Source organism: Hemibagrus wyckioides, linkage group LG06 (assembly GCF_019097595.1).
Source record: "Hemibagrus wyckioides isolate EC202008001 linkage group LG06, SWU_Hwy_1.0, whole genome shotgun sequence".
Taxonomy (NCBI): domain Eukaryota; kingdom Metazoa; phylum Chordata; class Actinopteri; order Siluriformes; family Bagridae; genus Hemibagrus; species Hemibagrus wyckioides.
Genome location: NC_080715.1, coordinates 35941004 through 35960451, shown reverse-complemented (window position 1 = coordinate 35960451; position 19448 = coordinate 35941004). Strand labels below are relative to the sequence as shown.

Sequence of the window (19448 nt, the reverse complement as noted above, 5' to 3'; positions counted from 1 at the left end):
TCCCAAAGCGCCTCATTAAAATATTAATAGTTTAAAAATAAATAACTAAGAGTTACATAACAAAATATAAATAATCGGTAATTAGTTAAATATAAATAATAAATAATAGTTAAACAATAATCTAGAGTAAAATCATAAATAATAAATAAATGTATAAAATAATAAAAATTGTTTTTAATTACTAGAATTAAAATTACTGTAATTACTATAGTTACTAAAATAATAATAATTACTGAACATTTAAAAAAAAAAAAAATAATGGCCATTAGAGACCATCAGGTGTAGCTAAATGTATGTAAAATTTCATCTTCTTCAGCATTCAGATGGTGTGCTACACAGCACCCCGGCTGTGAATGTCAAGTCCGTGTAAATGAATTACGTTCATGATTAATTGCTCTGTCTAGGAAGGAAAAGGTCACTAAAATGGAAAGAAAACAATTCCCCCTTGGACCTCCGCCACTCCGACGCTGCTGCTCTTCCGCTTTCACGGGCGCTGATGCACTCCCAGTGTGTCTTGTCTGGGCTTCCGTGGACCCGACTGGGAATGTTTTCAAGTGTTGAGAAGAATGTAGAAGAAAAACAACTTTGAGAAGAAGTGAATCTACAAGTTAGATAATGATAATGTCTGAGAGTACCCGGAGTGCCAAAACAATTAAACTACGAAGAGTTCAGCAAGGACACCAGGGGAAGGAGACGGAGACAGAAAGGAGGTGAAGAGAGGAAAGAGGAGGACACGTGTAATGATATAAACAGGAAATGACACGCATATTGCTGGATGAAATGCATGTCCCGAACCCCACCCCACCAGGGATTCTGGGACTTTCTTTCGGTCAGAGCTGCAGGACTGGACACTCCTCACTCCTTCAAACACACTCAGTCAGACTACCTCCAGCATGTCCTTATCCTTTATTTTCAAAACAAGCAAGCACTGAGCGCAGAGGTTAGGAAGCTTCTTTTTTTTTTTTTAACTGAAAACAGCTTCAAGCACTTTACTCATGTAATGTTAGAGATTTTGTAAAAAAGCAGCTGTTGGACCCGTTCCTTTCAGCCTGTTTCTTATTACACACCAGAAATGAAAAGACAATCCAAGCCAGGATGGGTCTGTCACGTGTTACTATTCGAATTATTTCTCCACACTCGCTGTCCTCATCAACATCCTGACTGTCAGAGTGAGAGGAGGATTTGAGGACAAAAAAAAAGACAAGATGGATGGAGTGGTGCAAGAGAAACGTTTGCAAGTATGAAATCCAACTAGATTAAGAGCACAACATGAGATGCGGAAGAGGGCTGAGTGTCTTATGGTGCGTCACTACATTCACACACAGACTGACCAGGCATAACATTATGACCACCTGCCTAATATTGTGTTGGTCACCATTTTGCAGTCAAAACAGCCTTGACCCCTCATGCACTGTGTATTCTGACACCTTTCTATCAGAACCAGCATTAACTTCTTCAGCAATTTGAGCGACAGTAGCTCGTCTGTTGGATCGGATCACACGGGCCAGCCTTCACTCCCCACGTACATCAATGACCCTTGGCCGCTCATGACCCTGTCGCCGGTTCACCACTGTTCCTTCCTTGGACCACTTTTGATAGATACTGACCACTGCAGACCGGGAACACCCTGCAAGAGTTTTGGAGATCCAGTCGTCTAGCCATCACAATTTGGCCCTTCGTCAACCTCGCTCAAATCCTTACATTTGACCATTTTTCCTGCTTCTAACACATCAACTTTGAGGACAAAATGTTCACTTGCTGCCTAATATATCCCACCCACTAACAGGTGCCATGATGAGGAGATCATCAGTGTTATTCACTTCACCTTCACTGCTCACAATGTTACGCCTGATCGGTGTAATTGTCAGGAGCTACTGGGACAGTTTCCTGCCACACCACCAGAGGGAGTATCTCATCACAGCCTGCTTTGTTTGTCATTTACATTTCTAGCATTTTGGCAGACGCCCTTATCCAGAGAGACTTACAATTTATCTCATTTTATACAACTAACCAATTTAGGGTTAAGGGGCTTGTTCAGGGGCCTAGCAGTAGTGGACCTGGGATTGTTCCCATGTGTGTTGTGCCACGCCCTTCCTATTCTGTCACCTGTTTCCCATTTACCTTGATGTTTTCGCTAGTCATCGTTTTATGTTCAGTGGTCCAGTCGTTGTGTTCCCATGTTATGGTTACTTACATTGTATCGGTCCTGTGACTTGTGTAAGTGTTGTTTTAGTTCTGCTAATAAAGTAGTGCTTTTTATTTCATGTGGCTCTGATTGAGATTACCGCAGAGATCCGGGTTTGAGTCCCGCTTCTGAGTCCCGCTTCGGGTGGTGTCTCCTGTGTGTTATAATAAAATATCTTTGTTTTATCTTATATTTCAGTTATTTATGTTTATCTGCTGTAGAGAGTGTTTAAGTGCTCTTCTATGTTTTGATGATAACGGCTTAAAAGATCTGTCAACTTGAAATGGTGAGAAAGTTTGATTTGTCAAAACCTGTGTGTGTGTTTGTGTGCGTGTGTGTTGGTTGTTTTCCAGAAATCCCACAGGGTTTTCACGCAGGAAAAAAAAACTTGAGAAGGAAGATGATAATAAAATAAAGGGTTGTTTTAGGGTCAGATAATAAAAGAAAATTTATTCAAAGCCGTTTTATCCAACCAAAGGAAAAGCATTTTTCACATATATGTTTGTTTAGAGGTGAGTTTTAAGTAAACAGTTTCTTCGCACGTGAAACGTTTGTGTGGTAATCAGACAGCAGACGCAGTAGAGATGTGTAGTGATTAAACTGGAACAATACTGCAGTATTTAAGTTGTTACTATAAACCCAAGTGAAGGAAATCTCTCTCTCTCTCACACATACTTTAATAACCTAACACACATGCCCCAGACTCCACATCAGATCCTAATTACCCTCTCACTCAAATTTCAGTCACAATGAAAGCGATACTCAGATTGTCGTCGCAATGAAGCTATGAGTAAATCTCCACTGCATGTAATTAAAGGCTTAAATGTGGCTTTTGTGTATACATGTGTGTGTTTGTGTGTGTTTGTGTGTGTTTGTGTGTGTAAGCATTAGAAAGAGGGGAATTCCAGTCCAGACGTGCAACAAGTACAATAATTAAATCCCGCACAAATGCAGATCGTAAGTCTGATCTCGTCATCCTGCTGCATCTGAGGCTTGATTCCACGCTAAATAAATCGCAGAGCGTTCATACGTCCGTATAAAATTGCATGTAAACCGTCAGGGAAAAGTAATACAGGAGAAACGATGCATAATGGGGTTTTTTTTTATTCTAATTAAATTGCAATTCATCAGCATCTTGGTCATCATGTTGATGCTCTATGTACCGTATGATATACTGACTTCCTGTTTGTAACGGCATCGTGCCAAAGCTCTGTCCAGTGAAAAAAAAAAGTGGATCTAGTAAAGAAATGTAAACAAACAGCTCTGTACATCTTTGTAGCTCTCTTAATACAGTTGATGCCAAATATTTACATAAACCCGGGCTAAACTCTACACGTTTCACAGCTCCAGACATTTTCATTTCCTCTGTCCAGTCAATTAGGGCACCTCCTTTTATTTTATTTTTATTTATCTCCACTCCATCCTGAACAAGAAAACACCTCTGTGTTTCCAAGAGTTTAATATTTACATACAGATGCTTGTGGAAGATTTAGTTTGTGGATCTGATTGTCCTAAGGAGGAACTGGACAGTCCACAGCCGTTGGGCCAATCAGAAGCTTGAAAAAAAAATCATTATGTTAATTCTGGAGTCTTCCAGAAATCTGTTTAACATGAAGTCGGTGTATAAATATGGCACCCAGTGGAATTCTGACATGGAGAAAAGCTGAAACAAATCTCTGGTCAGTTGTTTGTCCAGACTAACACACTTCCCAAAGGTAATGTGAGGGAATGTGGAGTGTGTAGAGCTTTGATTGTCTTTAGTCTCAAGCTTTGGCTTCAAAGTGTAAGTAAACTTTTTAGAGTAAAAGTTTTTCAAATCCTTAATTATAAATTTTTTTCTTCATTTATGCAAATTGTTATGACTTTGTACTTTATGCTTAAAAACAAGCTTTTCTTTAGATCTTTGGTTATCTACATTAGACATTGAAACTGTGTGCAGTCTTGTAGTTCTCTACAAATTAAAAATAATAAATAAATAAAGACATTAACAGCAGGAAATGACTGATATTAGGTTAAAATCGTAAAAATGTTAAATAAATAAATCAGATTTGTTTTCATCGTTAACTTCTTCAGTTCATAGATTTCCTGAAAAGCCTGTTCTGCACAAGTTAGGACTTGTTTTTGTGTGTGTGTGTGTGTGTCTGTGTCTGTGTGTCTGTGTGTGTGTGTGTCTGTGTGTTTTGCCTTTCACAATGAAAAAATGTTTTAAATGTTCTAAATACAGTTTTAAGTCTTTATTTTTGTTCTAAAATAAACATTGTTGTGGTCAGTAAATTGCCGTAAATGCTTAAAAATATGTTACAAAAAATCATATGTGTAAAAGGTTATCAATTTTAATTAATTTTTTTTTTGAAGTATTTTGTTTAAATTTGAAGTAAACACTTACATTTTTGTTTTTTAATTTTGGTCAATTATATCAGGTTTTATAAGGTGAACCATAGACATACATAAGATCTGCGCAATGTTGTACAATATTGTTTTATTAACAAGCATTAATGTTCCCAGAGATCTAAATTATAAAGTTAGAAATTAGTGTGTGAAATATTATTTAAAAAAACAAAAAAAACATCACATTTCTTACTTGCCATTTTCTTGAAAAAAAAGTATATATATATATATATATATATATATATATATATATATATATATATATATATATATATATATATATACATACATACATACATACATACATACTGTATATTTATATATATATTCAAGTCCACAAAAAAATTACATAAAATTTTTTTAAAAGTTTTTTAACCATAAAAGATTTTATTAAATTATTTAAACCGAGGATTTTACAAATATTCGTAGTAAATCTTGTTGTTTGTAGTAATTTTTTCACATGCATATGAATTTCTGAAGTATACAACTGCTGTGTCATTTCTTGTACAGGATGTGTGTGTGTGTGTGTGTGTGTTTGACAATAAACAGACGCTCGATGATTCATTTAAATCGTTTCTCGTATGAAATAAAAAAAGAACCCCTTGAGGACGTTACCCATACTTATTCTCAAGACATAAATTAATGAGCCGCTGATGTTGATTTGTTTTTGTACAAGACCAGACTTCATCTGTAGCCAAGAACCAATCTGGACCCAGAGCTGCATTCTTCTAATTAAACCACATGCCAAGTCTTCATGTAATCAGCAGCAACTTTTCTGTGGTGTGGTTTACATTTGGATATACAAACCACATTACAGCAGCTAACCTGCTACATGCTACGAGCTGCTCGGTGCCTTGTGTTCATGTGAAGTGAAAGAAATCTGTTCACGACTTGAGCCAGCTCCCAAACATCAACATGTTTACCACGTGTCTGTGGGAGAATTATGTAAGTCTCAGGCTTTGTATTAAAAAAGTGGAAAACAAGCTGTTTTGCACGATGCAGTATAAAATATTATACTAGGATATTATACTTATATTAGAGTCTATATAGGAAGAACATTTCTTCAGGTTAAGACTCTAAATTTAAAATCTAAATATTCAAAATGTTTAATATTTTCCTAAATTAATTTTATTCTAAAATATTCTAAATATTTATTTCTAAAATATTTATTTTCATAGATTCATCATTTTTTGTTCTCTCTTTTACTAATATTATTATTACTATTAAAAGTATTTTCATAAAGCATCAGCACACCGAGTCAAACCACATGTAAACCTATGGTACTTAACCACAATAAAGGTGATTCTGATTCCTCGAAGGAGCAAATCGGACAGAAAAGAAAGGAGGATAGTCGAAAATTTGCAATAATCTCTCTCATTCTCTCTGAAGGATAAAATCTATTAAAATATTGCTCAGTCTTCATCATCATATATCTATATATACGTTTGTGGAACCAAGAACAACAAAAGCGTATCGCGATTAGCCGATGATCAATAGAATGAAACGACCCCAAGACTTTTTTTTCAATTATTTTTCAACCTATAAGCCTCAATATTTCTTTTCACGCAGAAAATAGTTCCTTTGACTGATTAAAATCGCCTCAATCATCCTGGGTTCTGTAGCTTGAGGTTTCACACTACTTTATCCAGGGTTAGATCTTCATAATCTGACGGTTCACACTAAACCCTGGATTAACCTTCTTTCTATTTGTGTATCAACGACTATGACTGGATAGATCCAGCCGTAGTCCTCATCTGGGAAAATTCCAGGTCGCTTTTAATTGCTAATAGCTAATAGTGCTCAATTTCATCAATTGCTAATATCGCTTTAATGTAGTTTGACGTTATTTTCAGAATGAACCGTTCGCGCGACACGTAAGGTTTCAGATCACGTGATATGAGACGGAAAAATGAAAAAAAAAACACTGTTAAAGTTCTGATCGGGTGTCTGTTGCTAAGCAACAAGCTTTAACGTTCTAACGATGCCATCGTTTCACTCCATACGCACTGGGTGGAGTTTAGAGCAGGTTTAGAACCCGAGTTTAGAACAATAATAGCCTAAGCTTATTTATTTATTTATTTTTTTACGTTTTCATGTTCAAAAATTCCTACTTGTATCTTACCTTCGATGCTTAAACTTATTCCAGTAGGTTGTGTTTGGTTAGTATTTGGACGAATAAGTCTGTTTATTGAATCGTGGTCATTAAGGTTTAAGGTTTTACCTGATGTCTGGACAATATGTTCTGAGCTTCGGACCAATGTTTGCCTTCGAAATCCCCGCTGAACTGTCGAATTTCATACATGCATTAGAAGAAAAGAAAAAACATGGCTTACATCCAATGTGTAACCAGGAAAAAACACACCTGTACTGGGGGGGGGTGGAATACTGCTAAGAAATGTCATGCGTGATATTTGCTAATTTTCTATACATGTAACAGCCTTGCCTCTACCATGCTGGAGGCTGTTGGCTTTTGATCGTGTGAGACTTGAACAAAGAGCCGAGGTAACGAACTTCCAGTAAAGCCTGACACACCCCTGGGGGATTTGTGTGAGAAACGAAGAGAGAAAACACAGAGAGAGAGAGAGAGAGAGAGAGAGAGAGAGAGAGAGAGAGAGAAAGAGAGAAAGGGAATGTATAAACTCTGACCAGGTATCTCTCGTCGTCTTTCATCCGAGGCGTCCGGATCAAGTGATTCTGCTCACCCCTCCAGTCTCCGAAGCGGCGAAAAAAGTAGTTGGAGAGGAAGCGGTTAATGGGGTCTCTGATGATGTTAATGTAGACAGGCTGCTCCATCCTGAACCTGAGGAACATTTCCATACAGGAGTCTATAGACCGTCCATAGTAACGGGACATCTCAGCTGGCATTATGAACAGCGCCTGGCTCACCTGCTGAAGTTGAGGAAGTGAACGTGCCTGGTGTACAGGAAGGGCTCCGGGATCGTGCTGATGTTCTTCATCAAATCCACCTGAGGAACGAGAAGACAGAAGACACGTGCTGAGGAGAGCTGCAGCGCTGACGTACTCCTGACTCGTTAATGAGTTCGGTTAGGGTTTCGAAGAAACGAGCCGCTTACGAGTTCATTTCAAACTCCGGTTCCAACACCAACATTACACACGATGAAACGTTTAGTTCAGTCAGCTGCATGACGGATCCCTTACTTATTTTCAGCCGTGTTAAACGACACCATCGGTTGCCTCGACTCGAAACCTACTGGAAAACTCTTTTAAGTTCTTTTATTTCAGGCGTTATTGTGATTTAATAAAACCGAGTCGAATGCATTAAGAGGACACGGTTTTCAAATCTTTGAGACATGTGACATGAAAACACACAATCCACTGACATGATGATTTTATAACAGCAGCTGACCCCCCCCCCCAAAAAAAAGCCACCCGATCAGTAACCTGAAGAGTTTTTCTAAATCATTCAAATAATTAAAGAAAGATCCATTATCCTCGTGGAGACATTTGACCCCAACACACACAGATATATACATGCATATATATATACACATGTGCACACGCACACACACACACAGATATATACATGCACATGTGCACACGCGCACACACACACACACACACACACACACAGATATATACATGCACATGTGCACACGCACACACACACACACACAGATATATACATGCACATGTGCACGCACACACACACACACACACACACAGATATATACATGCACATGTGCACGCACACACACACAGATATACATGCACATGTGCACACGAACACACACACACAGATATATACATGCACATGTGCACACGCACACACACACAGATATACATGCACATGTGCATGCACACACACACAGATATGCACACACACATGCATAGATACACACACAGGTATACATTTGCACACACACACAGGCAGATATACATTCTCACACACACACACACGCACACACACACACACACAGATACATTCACACACACACACACATTCACACACACACACATACATTCACACACACATACATTCACACACACACACACACACACACATACATTCTCACACACACACAGATATAAATTCAAACACACATGTACACACACACACAGATACACACAGACACACACTATAAGCTGTATGTCAAATTATATGTGAAATTATTCATAGCGTTGAAGTTGCAGATGTTATTCTAAGTATAATAAAAGTCTAGGGTTCAATCTCTCTCTCTCTCTCTCTCTCATACCTATAAAATAGCCAGACCTCACAAATAAACTCTGTGGCTGCAGGTAGTGACATCATCCGCATGATATCATTTCCTGTACACCTGGCTGTGCATGTGTGTGTATGTGTGTGTGTGTGTATGTGTGTGTGGGTGTGGGTGTTTAATATCTCATTGGTGACAGTTTTGCGCCATTCTGTAGACATTTTTACTACAGCTTCTGTGTGTGTGTGTGTGCTTTAAAAGACACGGCTGAATAACTCTCATTGGTTAATATCCAGGCCAAAGTTCATGGGTCTAAGAAACTCGGGTCTTCAAACTCGGCTTGGGAAAGAACTTTTAGTCCTTTCCGCACACAGCATGAATCTGAACACAACTCAAAAAAAACATGAAAAATGACAAAAACTACAAAAAGTGTTTCATACTGAGACGAGACGAAGAACAGAACCAGAAGGACGTGTCTCTAAAGCAGCGATGGTCAATAAGGAAGCAAGTCTTTAAAATTCCGCACATAGCTCTAAACTCTTTGACCTCCTGACTGTTAAAACTTTCTAACTGACCGTCTAACATGAGGAACGGCTCAGGGCTACACAACCTGCCTGCTCGATCCTACCAACCACACCAATAGCAGCTGATGCCGCTATTCACAACACGTCCAGTCAGGTCCAGTCACCATGTCTCAAACACGTACTGGGCTTGAGGCTTGATATGGGAACATTTCCTCACTGAAGGATGTATTCTTATTTGTTTCTGATGAAGATTAGGTCCATTTTCAGGGCAGTTACCGAATTTGATGTAACCATAAACACGTGTTGAGATACACTAAATGAGACGTAAATACACTAAAATACACACACAAAAATGTTGATGGGCAATATTAAATATATGAACCTGATATTATGAATAAAAAAAATCAAAATGAATTCATCTTAATCTTAATCAGAGACCTAACTAATCTTCAGGGTCGTATCTTATACGGTACAGCAAATGTTTCATTAAATATTAATCAATAAATATTTTTATTTGAAATAAATAATTAATAACAATAATATAAATATTGTGTGGTTTGTGATGCTTTTCTGCTCAGCGTGGTTATAAAGAGTGGTTATTTTAGTTATCGTGTCCTTCCTGGACCATTTTTAACACTCTTGAGTAGGGTCGCAAAGTGGCGGAAAATTTACAGTAAATTTAAGGTAATTAAATCAATCTCTCTCTCTCTCTCTCTCTCTCTGTCTTTTACTCTCTCTCTCTCTCTGTCTTTTACTCTCTCTCTCTTTCTGTCTTTTACTCTCTCTCTCTCTCTCTCTCTCTCTCTGTCTTTCATTCTCTTCCTCTCGCTCTCTTCCCCTCATTACACCTGACAGCAGGAAGCTGAGTAGCTGAGTTTAATTTCATTACAACATTTCATGTGAGACATTTAGACTGAACACACACACACACACACACACAGTTGTATGTGTGCTGGTGCAGAGACTTGAGTTCTATCCAAACTGAGTGAATGGATGTTTTCTTTTTCTCTTCACCGTGAAGAAAAGTGTGTTTTTCTTCCTCTGAAAGGACTGCTTGCTGTTTGCACGTTGCTGGAGTCGTGTGTTCTCTGATTAATATCTGGGTTTCATTACACCAACAAGAGATATTTCATTGATAAAAAGAAAGAAAAGAAACAGAAAAACATGAACCAAAATCAGCACAATGTGTGACACAATAACACAAAAAGACTCCAGCAGTAATATTTCCTCACAGTAGAAAAGTTTTCATACAAATGAAAAGGATTTCTTCAACTCTCTCTCTCTCTGTCTTTCTCTCTCTCTCATTCTCTCTCTCTCTGTCTTTCTCTCTCTCTCACTCTCTGTGTGTCTCTCTCTCTCTCTCTCTCTCTCTCTCTCTCTCTCTCCGTGTCTCTCTCTGTGTCTCTCACTTTGTCTCGCTCTTTCTCTGTCTCTCTCTCTCTCTGTGTATCTCTGTCTATGTGTCTCTCTCTCTCTCTCTGTGTCTCTCTCTGTGTCTCTCAAGGTCTTGCTCTCTCTCTGTCTCTCTCCATGTGTCTCTTTCTGTCTCTCTCTCTCTCTCTCTCTCTCTCTGTGTGTCCCAGTTCCTTTCCAAATTTTCCATTTCCTTAAACTGGGAATATAATCAAAATATTTATATAATTCTAATCTAATATCTAATATAATATAATATTTTTTCTACAATAGAAACATTTACTCACGATACAAAATGTTTAGAATGTACACATTTCTTCACAATAGAAATATTTCCTTAAAAACGGTTTCTTCACAAAGGATATATAAAAAAAATATTTCCTCACTGTAGAAGTACTTCCTCTATACTTCCTCCTAGAATTGACATTTTTTCCTTATAACAAAAATGCTTACCTAAATTAAAAAAAAAAAAAAAAAATATATATATATATATATATATATATATATATATATATATACAATTGTTTTTCACAACAAAAATGTGTGAGATCTGTGTGAAATATTCCATGCAATGGAAATGGTACCTAAATTTAGAATTTTTTTTCCTCACAACAGGGAAAAAAAAAATCACACAATGAAAAAAGAGTTTCCTCAAAGTGGAAATGCTTCCTCACAATCAGAGTTTCCTTATAAACTACTGAATACTCAGTAGTGTGGCTGAGTTGGGGATAAAAGAAAAAAAAAAAGATGGCTGTGTGTGTGTGTGTGTGTGTGTGTGCGCGCGTGTCTGTATACACACTGACCTGCTCGTGCTTGGTGAGTCTGGTTTTATTGTGGATGTCGGAAGAAACCAGGTTAAACTGGTGTTTCTCAGCCAGAATCCTGAGGAGCAGCACCACAGTGCGACTGCCACATTTCCCAACTCGATTATAGATCACCTGACTGGGGAATGGCAGCACCTACACACACACACACACACAAAACAAGGGGGTGTATAGAAGCAGTAGGTAGACATAATTATATATAATATGGTACTGTACAATAGGCTTGTTTTGTGTGTGTGTGTGTGTGTCACAAGTCAGAAATGATATAAATATCTTCTAAAATATAAAATAGGGCTCAAGTCTACAGACAGACAGACAGACACACACACACACATACACACACACACACACACACAGGGTACCTTGTCCTCATGCAGCTGTCCCTGCTCTCTCTTTGCTTCTCTCAGTCTAACCCCTCCCTCTCCCCTTTCCTCCACTTCCCTCTCGGGGGCGTCGCCAGGGCTAATCAATCAAACCTGGACACTGAGCACTGAGAAGCTAAACCTGATTTTTTTCCTTGAGAGCTGTAGAGAGTTTTAGCTGAAGAGCTGCTTCTTATCAGCAGTAATTAAGGACAACAGCAGTTTAAAAAAAAAAAGGAGAACTATTTTGCAAAGCTAAAGCTAAATAAAATAAACAATAGAGAAAAGCTGTCATACAATTCTTCAGCTTACACCAATAAAAAAATTGTTTCCCCTGGGAAAAAAACAGGAAGTCTGATGATTTCCAGACTCAAATGACGTCTTTTAGGTTTGATGTGACGTTAGAATACCAGACTTTGCTCAAATGTTGTCGAGATCATGTACTGCTTCATGTTGCTTTATCGGTAGCTATAAGTCTGGACAATAATAAAAATAAATAAATAAATAAAAAACACACACACACTGTTCACTAGAGCATTGTCTCACCACACACTACACATACACACACTCAATCACGTATATTAGTCTTTAGGAGGACCAGCCAAAGGTCCTCAGAAATCACATCCAATCATATCCTTGCCCCACCAAGATCCCAAAACCTGTCCTAAACCCTTGCCCCACCCCTCTGACTTGGTAGTGTTATGTTTACATTATCGTTATTGTTATAGCACCCAGATAAAGCATGAGAGAAAATAATTCAGAAACATAGCCATGATTTGCGGGGTATATTTACAGATAAATATATGTATCAAGTTTTACACCCCCCCCCCCCCCCCCCCAAAGAGTAAATCTACGCTGCAGTTTTTAATCTCAAATCATACACTGATCCTAAACGTAGATATATAAAAGATTTTTAGGCTCTCATCGCAACAGAAATTTTGCTCATCTTCGGAAGATTAGTGAGGAAGATATCCTGATGACATCACAGCTATCCAAAAGAGCAAAACAGGTCGATCTCTCAAAGTGGGCAGAGAGAGATACTATCTCTCTCTCTCTCCTGTCAATCAGAGCAACACGTTTGTGAAAGAGGGTAGATTACGATTTTACATATAAAAGATTTGCAGGCTGGTTTTTGAAATATCCCAGTCATCATTCATTACAGATTGGCACTATGATAATACACCAAATTTAAGCTGCATATGACCTCAGAGTCCAGAAAAAAACCAACGTGAACTGCCCCATCTATAAACTTAGCTAAACCCCAGACAAGTGTTTTGAGTTTAATATGCATGTGAATGTATGCAAGCAATTATGAGTTTTTGGAGTAAATGAGACTCCATCCTTCAAGAATTCCTTGGCAAGTGAACGTCATAATCTTTACTCTAGTAACTCGACACCAATTTTCAAAAGATTTTTTGGCAAAAATCCTTGGACTAGTTTGCGAAAGTAGGTTTCACATATCGTGCCTCATCTCAGATTCTAAGAGGGTGGAACTAAATGGTTCCTGAGGCTTTTTGTGCTTAGCAGAACCCAAGGAATAAGTAGAAAAAGGTTGATTTCATTGTATGACTTAAAAGTTCATGAGGGCCATGAGACCATGAAGCAAAAGACTAGATGTAATTCCATCATCAGGCCGAACAAGCTCGATTTATTTTCAGGACACGGATGACAAAAGAGGAAGGGGGAGGAGAAGGTATAAACAAAAGGGTTGCAGAATTTAGTGCTTGGACCCTTAATGAAGCTTATTCGCTTAAGTACACAACAAAAAACCTCTCTTCTACTCAATAATAACAGAATTGCTAACATGGTGGACTTTTCCGCCATGAGAGAGAACCTGGAATCTTTTCAGATTTCTTGCTAACATGAAAGCTACATTATTAACTTTAATAGAAAGAACGAGGGAACGTTTTTACACCAGCAATATCAGGATGATCTTGTATCACAGGCATTCCACAACACAACTATAAACTAAAAGATGCATCATACAAAATGGCAGCCTTGGCAAAATGATGCCGTATAAAGGGAATAAAACACATCCGGACATGTGGTTAAAGAAAGATAATCCACTTCAAGAGTGGTAAGAGTAACTCACAAACACATTCATTATGTCTTTAGTTAAAACCTGAGACAGAAAGGCACTTCCTGTCTAAAGAGGTTTGGCCTGCCCCCTTTCCAAAAAAAAGTTTCCAGAAATGTGAATATTTCTGTAGGAAGGGAAAGAGATTTCGAGATGCCAAAATGTAGTCACTTTAAAGACAGGGTTCTTGCTAACAAGTTTTAACAATCCCTCATATTTTTATCTCGAGTCTCAGATGTTCTGAAACGCCCCTGGCTTCCATATTTAACCGTCACAGACAAATTAAGCATCAAACATCTCACTTCTTTTATGTCGTGTTAGCTCTGACGTAAGCTTAAAGCCAAAAAGTGTTTCTGTTCGTAGCAGAGTTTGTGGATCTTACATGGTTCATGGTGCGTGTGCAGTGTGTGTGAGTCTTAGAACCTGTAGGCATGTCTTATTGCAAAGAGTGGATCTTGTTAAATCTGTAAACATGGGCATACTTGTTATCCAGGGAACGTGTAGGACAGGAGCGGCTTCTTCTCTTGCAGCCGTGACTCGTTAATTCTGGTTTATTTGTTTTTTATTTAATGCAGGAGGATATTCACAATGCGAGAGTTAACACGAGCAGCACAAAGCATTGTCCAATTTCATGCCTCAGGCTCAGCAGTGTATGTGATTAGGGCTTGTGTGTGTGGTCTGGGCTTGTGTGTGTGTTTGGTTTAGGGGGTGTATGTCTGAGTGCCACATGTGTAAATGGCAGTCTAGGTTTCAGTAACAGAAGCTGTGTTGATAACAGCCTTAGGCGGGTATTTGTTTACTGGAATTACTTATGTAAAAACACAAGGATCTACCATGAAGTGTCTTTTTTTTCCCTAGAGCAAATCTATGCACAGTTTTGAAACTTCGTTTCGAATCATACACTGATCTTAAACGTAGATATATAAGAGAATTTCAGTCGCGGCAGAAATTTAGCTCCTCATCAAAAGCTTAGTGAGTTCACATCACAGCTATCCAAGAAAACAAAACAGGTCGTTCTCTCAAAGTGGGCGGGGCATACGATCTCTCTCCTGTCAATCAGAGCAACACGTTTGTTTAGGTTTTCAGTGCGACAGAAATTTAGCTCATCGATGGAAGATTAGTGAGTTCACATCCTGATGACATCACAGCTATCCAAAAGAGCAAAACAGGTTGTTCTCTCAAAGTGGGCGGGGCATACAATCTCTCTCTCCTGTCAATCAGTGCAACATGTATGTAGAAGAGCGTAGATTACGTTTTCTCTGAATGCTCTGGCACTTGGAAAAGAATTGCAGGTTAGCTCTTCGCTTAGTGTTTATCGTGTCATAGGGGAGAGTTAGCTAGTTTGTGAGAAGTGGCGAGATGAAAAAGTGGAAGAAAATACTGATGAAGTCAGCCAGGTTGTTTACTCAAATATTTACACATCCGTAAAAAAAAAAAGTTTTCCATAATAATCGATTCATAGTCAATTACAATTGATTATTTATGATTCATTTCTATTGTTGCATTTCAAATCTCTAAATCAATTCAAATCGATTCAATCATTACATGTTATCTTGAACATAAAGGATAATTAGATTCGCCAAATTGCCTTGGAAAAAAAAATGATTAAAATAAATTAATTAATTAATAATATTAATAATATATAATAATAATAGTAATAATTAATAATAATAATAATAATAATAATAATAATAATAATAATAATAACAATAATAAAAATAATAGTAAAAAAAAATAATAAAAACTGCAAAAAATAAATTATTTAAATTATAGTATATGACATAACTCAGAAGCTGTGTCATAATTTAATAATACACTGTTATATTCCTTTTTGGTACCTAAATAACAGAAACCAGCTGTGAAGTACAGCACTGCAGACATCATGTGAAGGAGTTCATACGCTGCAGTTTTCAGGGTCATTCCTGTCTGAAGCGGTTTAGTCTGATCAGCACTGCCCTGTCATTATTCCTGCTTGAACACAGGCAGGGTGGCATATCAAAGCCCGAGCATGTGTGATTAGATCAAATTAAAGGTAAATGACACCTTATGGTTGAAACCACTGTTGGTTCGGGGCTTGAGTTGTGCACTGAGCATAAAATAAGCTGGAAAAAAATTTCAGAGGAAGCTTTTGGTCAGTGTTACAGCAAAATAATGGAAATGGCTGTGTATAAGGTGCATTAGGAAAGAGTAAGAGGTTCAAAAACACCTTTCAGTTCTGCTGTATTTAAAAATAAATAAATAAAAAATGCAAAAAGGTTTGCACCATCCAAATTAATCCCCCTGAAAAAAGTAAAGAAAAAAATTGTATATAAGAAATGAACTAAATCAGTATATAACAGCTGGCTGATTATTTCTCTATAACGGCCTGCCAGGGCAATTTGCCCAAACTTGCATTTCGTATTAATTAAAGAACACCGCTTGATGATGTTGAACCTCCATGAAAATTAATTGTTGTTTTTCTCTTATAAAAGCTTTGTTATATCATTTGTCGTGAATTTAATTAGATCCTCCTGGTTACTGAGACACTACAAAGTCCTCTGAGATTTCCTGTAGCTGATTGCTACAAAGCACAGACACTGGAGACTCCTTCCAAAAAATGCTGAAGAATTACAATGACGTTGGAGAATATAGACATTGGAGAATATAGAATCAACCAGCGACTTCTGACTAATCAGAAACGGGAATCGCCATCCACTGAACAGAGTCTAGAATCTCGATTCAACACCATTTTGCAAATCAGAATCTCTGATGAATCAGCATCTAGAATCAATACCTTCTGACGAATCAATATCTAGAATCTAGAATCAACCCCTTCTGATGAATCAGCATCTAGAATCAATACCTTCTGACGAATCAATATCTAGAATCTAGAATCAACCCCTTCTGATGAATCAGCATCTAGAATCAATACCTTCTGATGAATCAGCATCTAGAATCAATACCTTCTGACAAATCAGCATGTAGAACTTAGAATCAATACCTTCTGATGAATCAGCATCTAGAATCAATACCTTCTGATGAATCAGCATCTAGAATCAATACCTTCTGACGAATCAATATCTAGAATCTAGAATCAACCCCTTCTGATGAATCAGCATCTAGAATGAATACCTTCTGACGAATCAATATCTAGAATCTAGAATCAACACCTTCTGATGAATCAGCATCTAGAATCAATACCTTCTGACGAATCAATATCTAGAATCTAGAATCAACCCCTTCTGATGAATCAGCATCTAGAATCAATACCTTCTGACAAATCAGCATCTATAACCTAGAATCAATACCTTCTGATGAATCAGCATCTAGAATCAATACCTTCTGACAAATCAGCATGTAGAACCCAGAATCAATACCTTCTGATGAATCAGCATCTTGAATCAATACCTTCTGACGAATCAGCATCTAGAATCAATACCTTCTGATGAATCAGCATCTAGAATCAATACCTTCTGACAAATCAGAATGTAGAACCTAGAATCAATACCTTCTGACGAATCAGCATCTAGAATCAATACCTTCTGACGAATCAGCATCTAGAATCAATACCTTCTGACGAATCAGCATCTAGAATCAATACCTTCTGACGAATCAGCATCTAGAATCAATACCTTCTGACGAATCAGCATCTAGAATCAATACCTTCTGACGAATCAGCATCTAGAATCAATACCTTCTGATGAATCAGCATCTAGAATCAATACCTTCTGATGAATCAGCATCTAGAATCAATACCTTCTGACGAATCAGCATCTAGAACCTAGAATCAATACCTTCTGATGAATCAGCATCTAGAATCAATACCTTCTGACAAATCAGCATCTAGAATCAATACCTTCTGACAAATCAGCATCTAGAACCTAGAATCAATACCTTCTGATGAATCAGCATCTAGAATCAATACCTTCTGACAAATCAGCATCTAGAATCAATACCTTCTGACAAATCAGCATCTAGAACCTAGAATCAATACCTTCTGATGAATCAGCATCTAGAATCAATACCTTCTGACAAATCAGCATCTAGAATCAATACCTTCTGACAAATCAGCATCTAGAACCTAGAATCAATACCTTCTGATGAATCAGCATCTAGAATCAATACCTTCTGACAAATCAGCATCTAGAATCAATACCTTCTGACAAATCAGCATCTAGAACCTAGAATCAATACCTTCTGATGAATCAGCATCTAGAATCAATACCTTCTGACAAATCAGCATGTAGAACCTAGAATCAATACCTTCTGATGAATCAGCATCTAGAATCAATACCTTCTGACGAATCAGCATCTAGAATCAATATCTTCTGATGAATCAGCATCTAGAATCAATACCTTCTGACAAATCAGCATATAGAACCTAGAATCAATACCTTCTGACGAATCAGCATCTAGAATCAATACCTTCTGACGAATCAGCATGTAGAACTTAGAATCAATACCTTCTGACAAATCAGCATGTAGAACTTAGAATCAATACCTTCTGATGAATCAGCATCTAGAATCAATACCTTCTGATGAATCAGCATCTAGAATCAATACCTTCTGACGAATCAATATCTAGAATCTAGAATCAACCCCTTCTGATGAATCAGCATCTAGAATGAATACCTTCTGACGAATCAATATCTAGAATCTAGAATCAACCCCTTCTGATGAATCAGCATCTAGAATCAATACCTTCTGACAAATCAGCATGTAGAACCTAGAATCAATACCTTCTGATGAATCAGCATCTAGAATCAATACCTTCTGATGAATCAGCATCTAGAATCAATACCTTCTGATGAATCAATATCTAGAATCAATACCTTCTGATGAATCAGCATCTAGAATCAATACCTTCTGACAAATCAGCATGTAGAACTTAGAATCAATACCTTCTGATGAATCAGCATCTAGAATCAATACCTTCTGATGAATCAGCATCTAGAATCAATACCTTCTGATGAATCAATATCTAGAATCTAGAATCAACCCCTTCTGATGAATCAGCATCTAGAATGAATACCTTCTGACGAATCAATATCTAGAATCTAGAATCAACACCTTCTGATGAATCAGCATCTAGAATCAATACCTTCTGACGAATCAATATCTAGAATCTAGAATCAACCCCTTCTGATGAATCAGCATCTAGAATCAATACCTTCTGACAAATCAGCATCTAGAATCAATACCTTCTGACAAATCAGCATCTAGAACCTAGAATCAATACCTTCTGATGAATCAGCATCTAGAATCAATACCTTCTGACAAATCAGAATGTAGAACCTAGAATCAATACCTTCTGACGAATCAGCATCTAGAATCAATACCTTCTGACGAATCAGCATCTAGAATCAATACCTTCTGACGAATCAGCATCTAGAATCAATACCTTCTGACGAATCAGCATCTAGAATCAATACCTTCTGACGAATCAGCATCTAGAATCAATACCTTCTGACGAATCAGCATCTAGAATCAATACCTTCTGATGAATCAGCATCTAGAATCA

The 19448-nt window shown here is 37.5% G+C and overlaps 1 protein-coding gene across 2 annotated transcripts in view; it reads right to left on the bottom strand.

Moving 5' to 3' along the window:
* Positions 1-19448, bottom strand: part of usta (uronyl 2-sulfotransferase a) — an 82441-nt gene that overhangs the window by 12764 nt on the left and 50229 nt on the right. For both annotated transcript variants that reach the window (XM_058393622.1, XM_058393621.1), the window contains 3 exons: positions 11489-11644; positions 7460-7539; positions 7220-7373 (listed from right to left, as the gene is read on the bottom strand). In XM_058393622.1, the coding sequence (XP_058249605.1) occupies positions 7220-7373; positions 7460-7539; positions 11489-11644 (390 nt within the window). The remainder of the gene's footprint in view (positions 1-7219; positions 7374-7459; positions 7540-11488; positions 11645-19448) is intronic.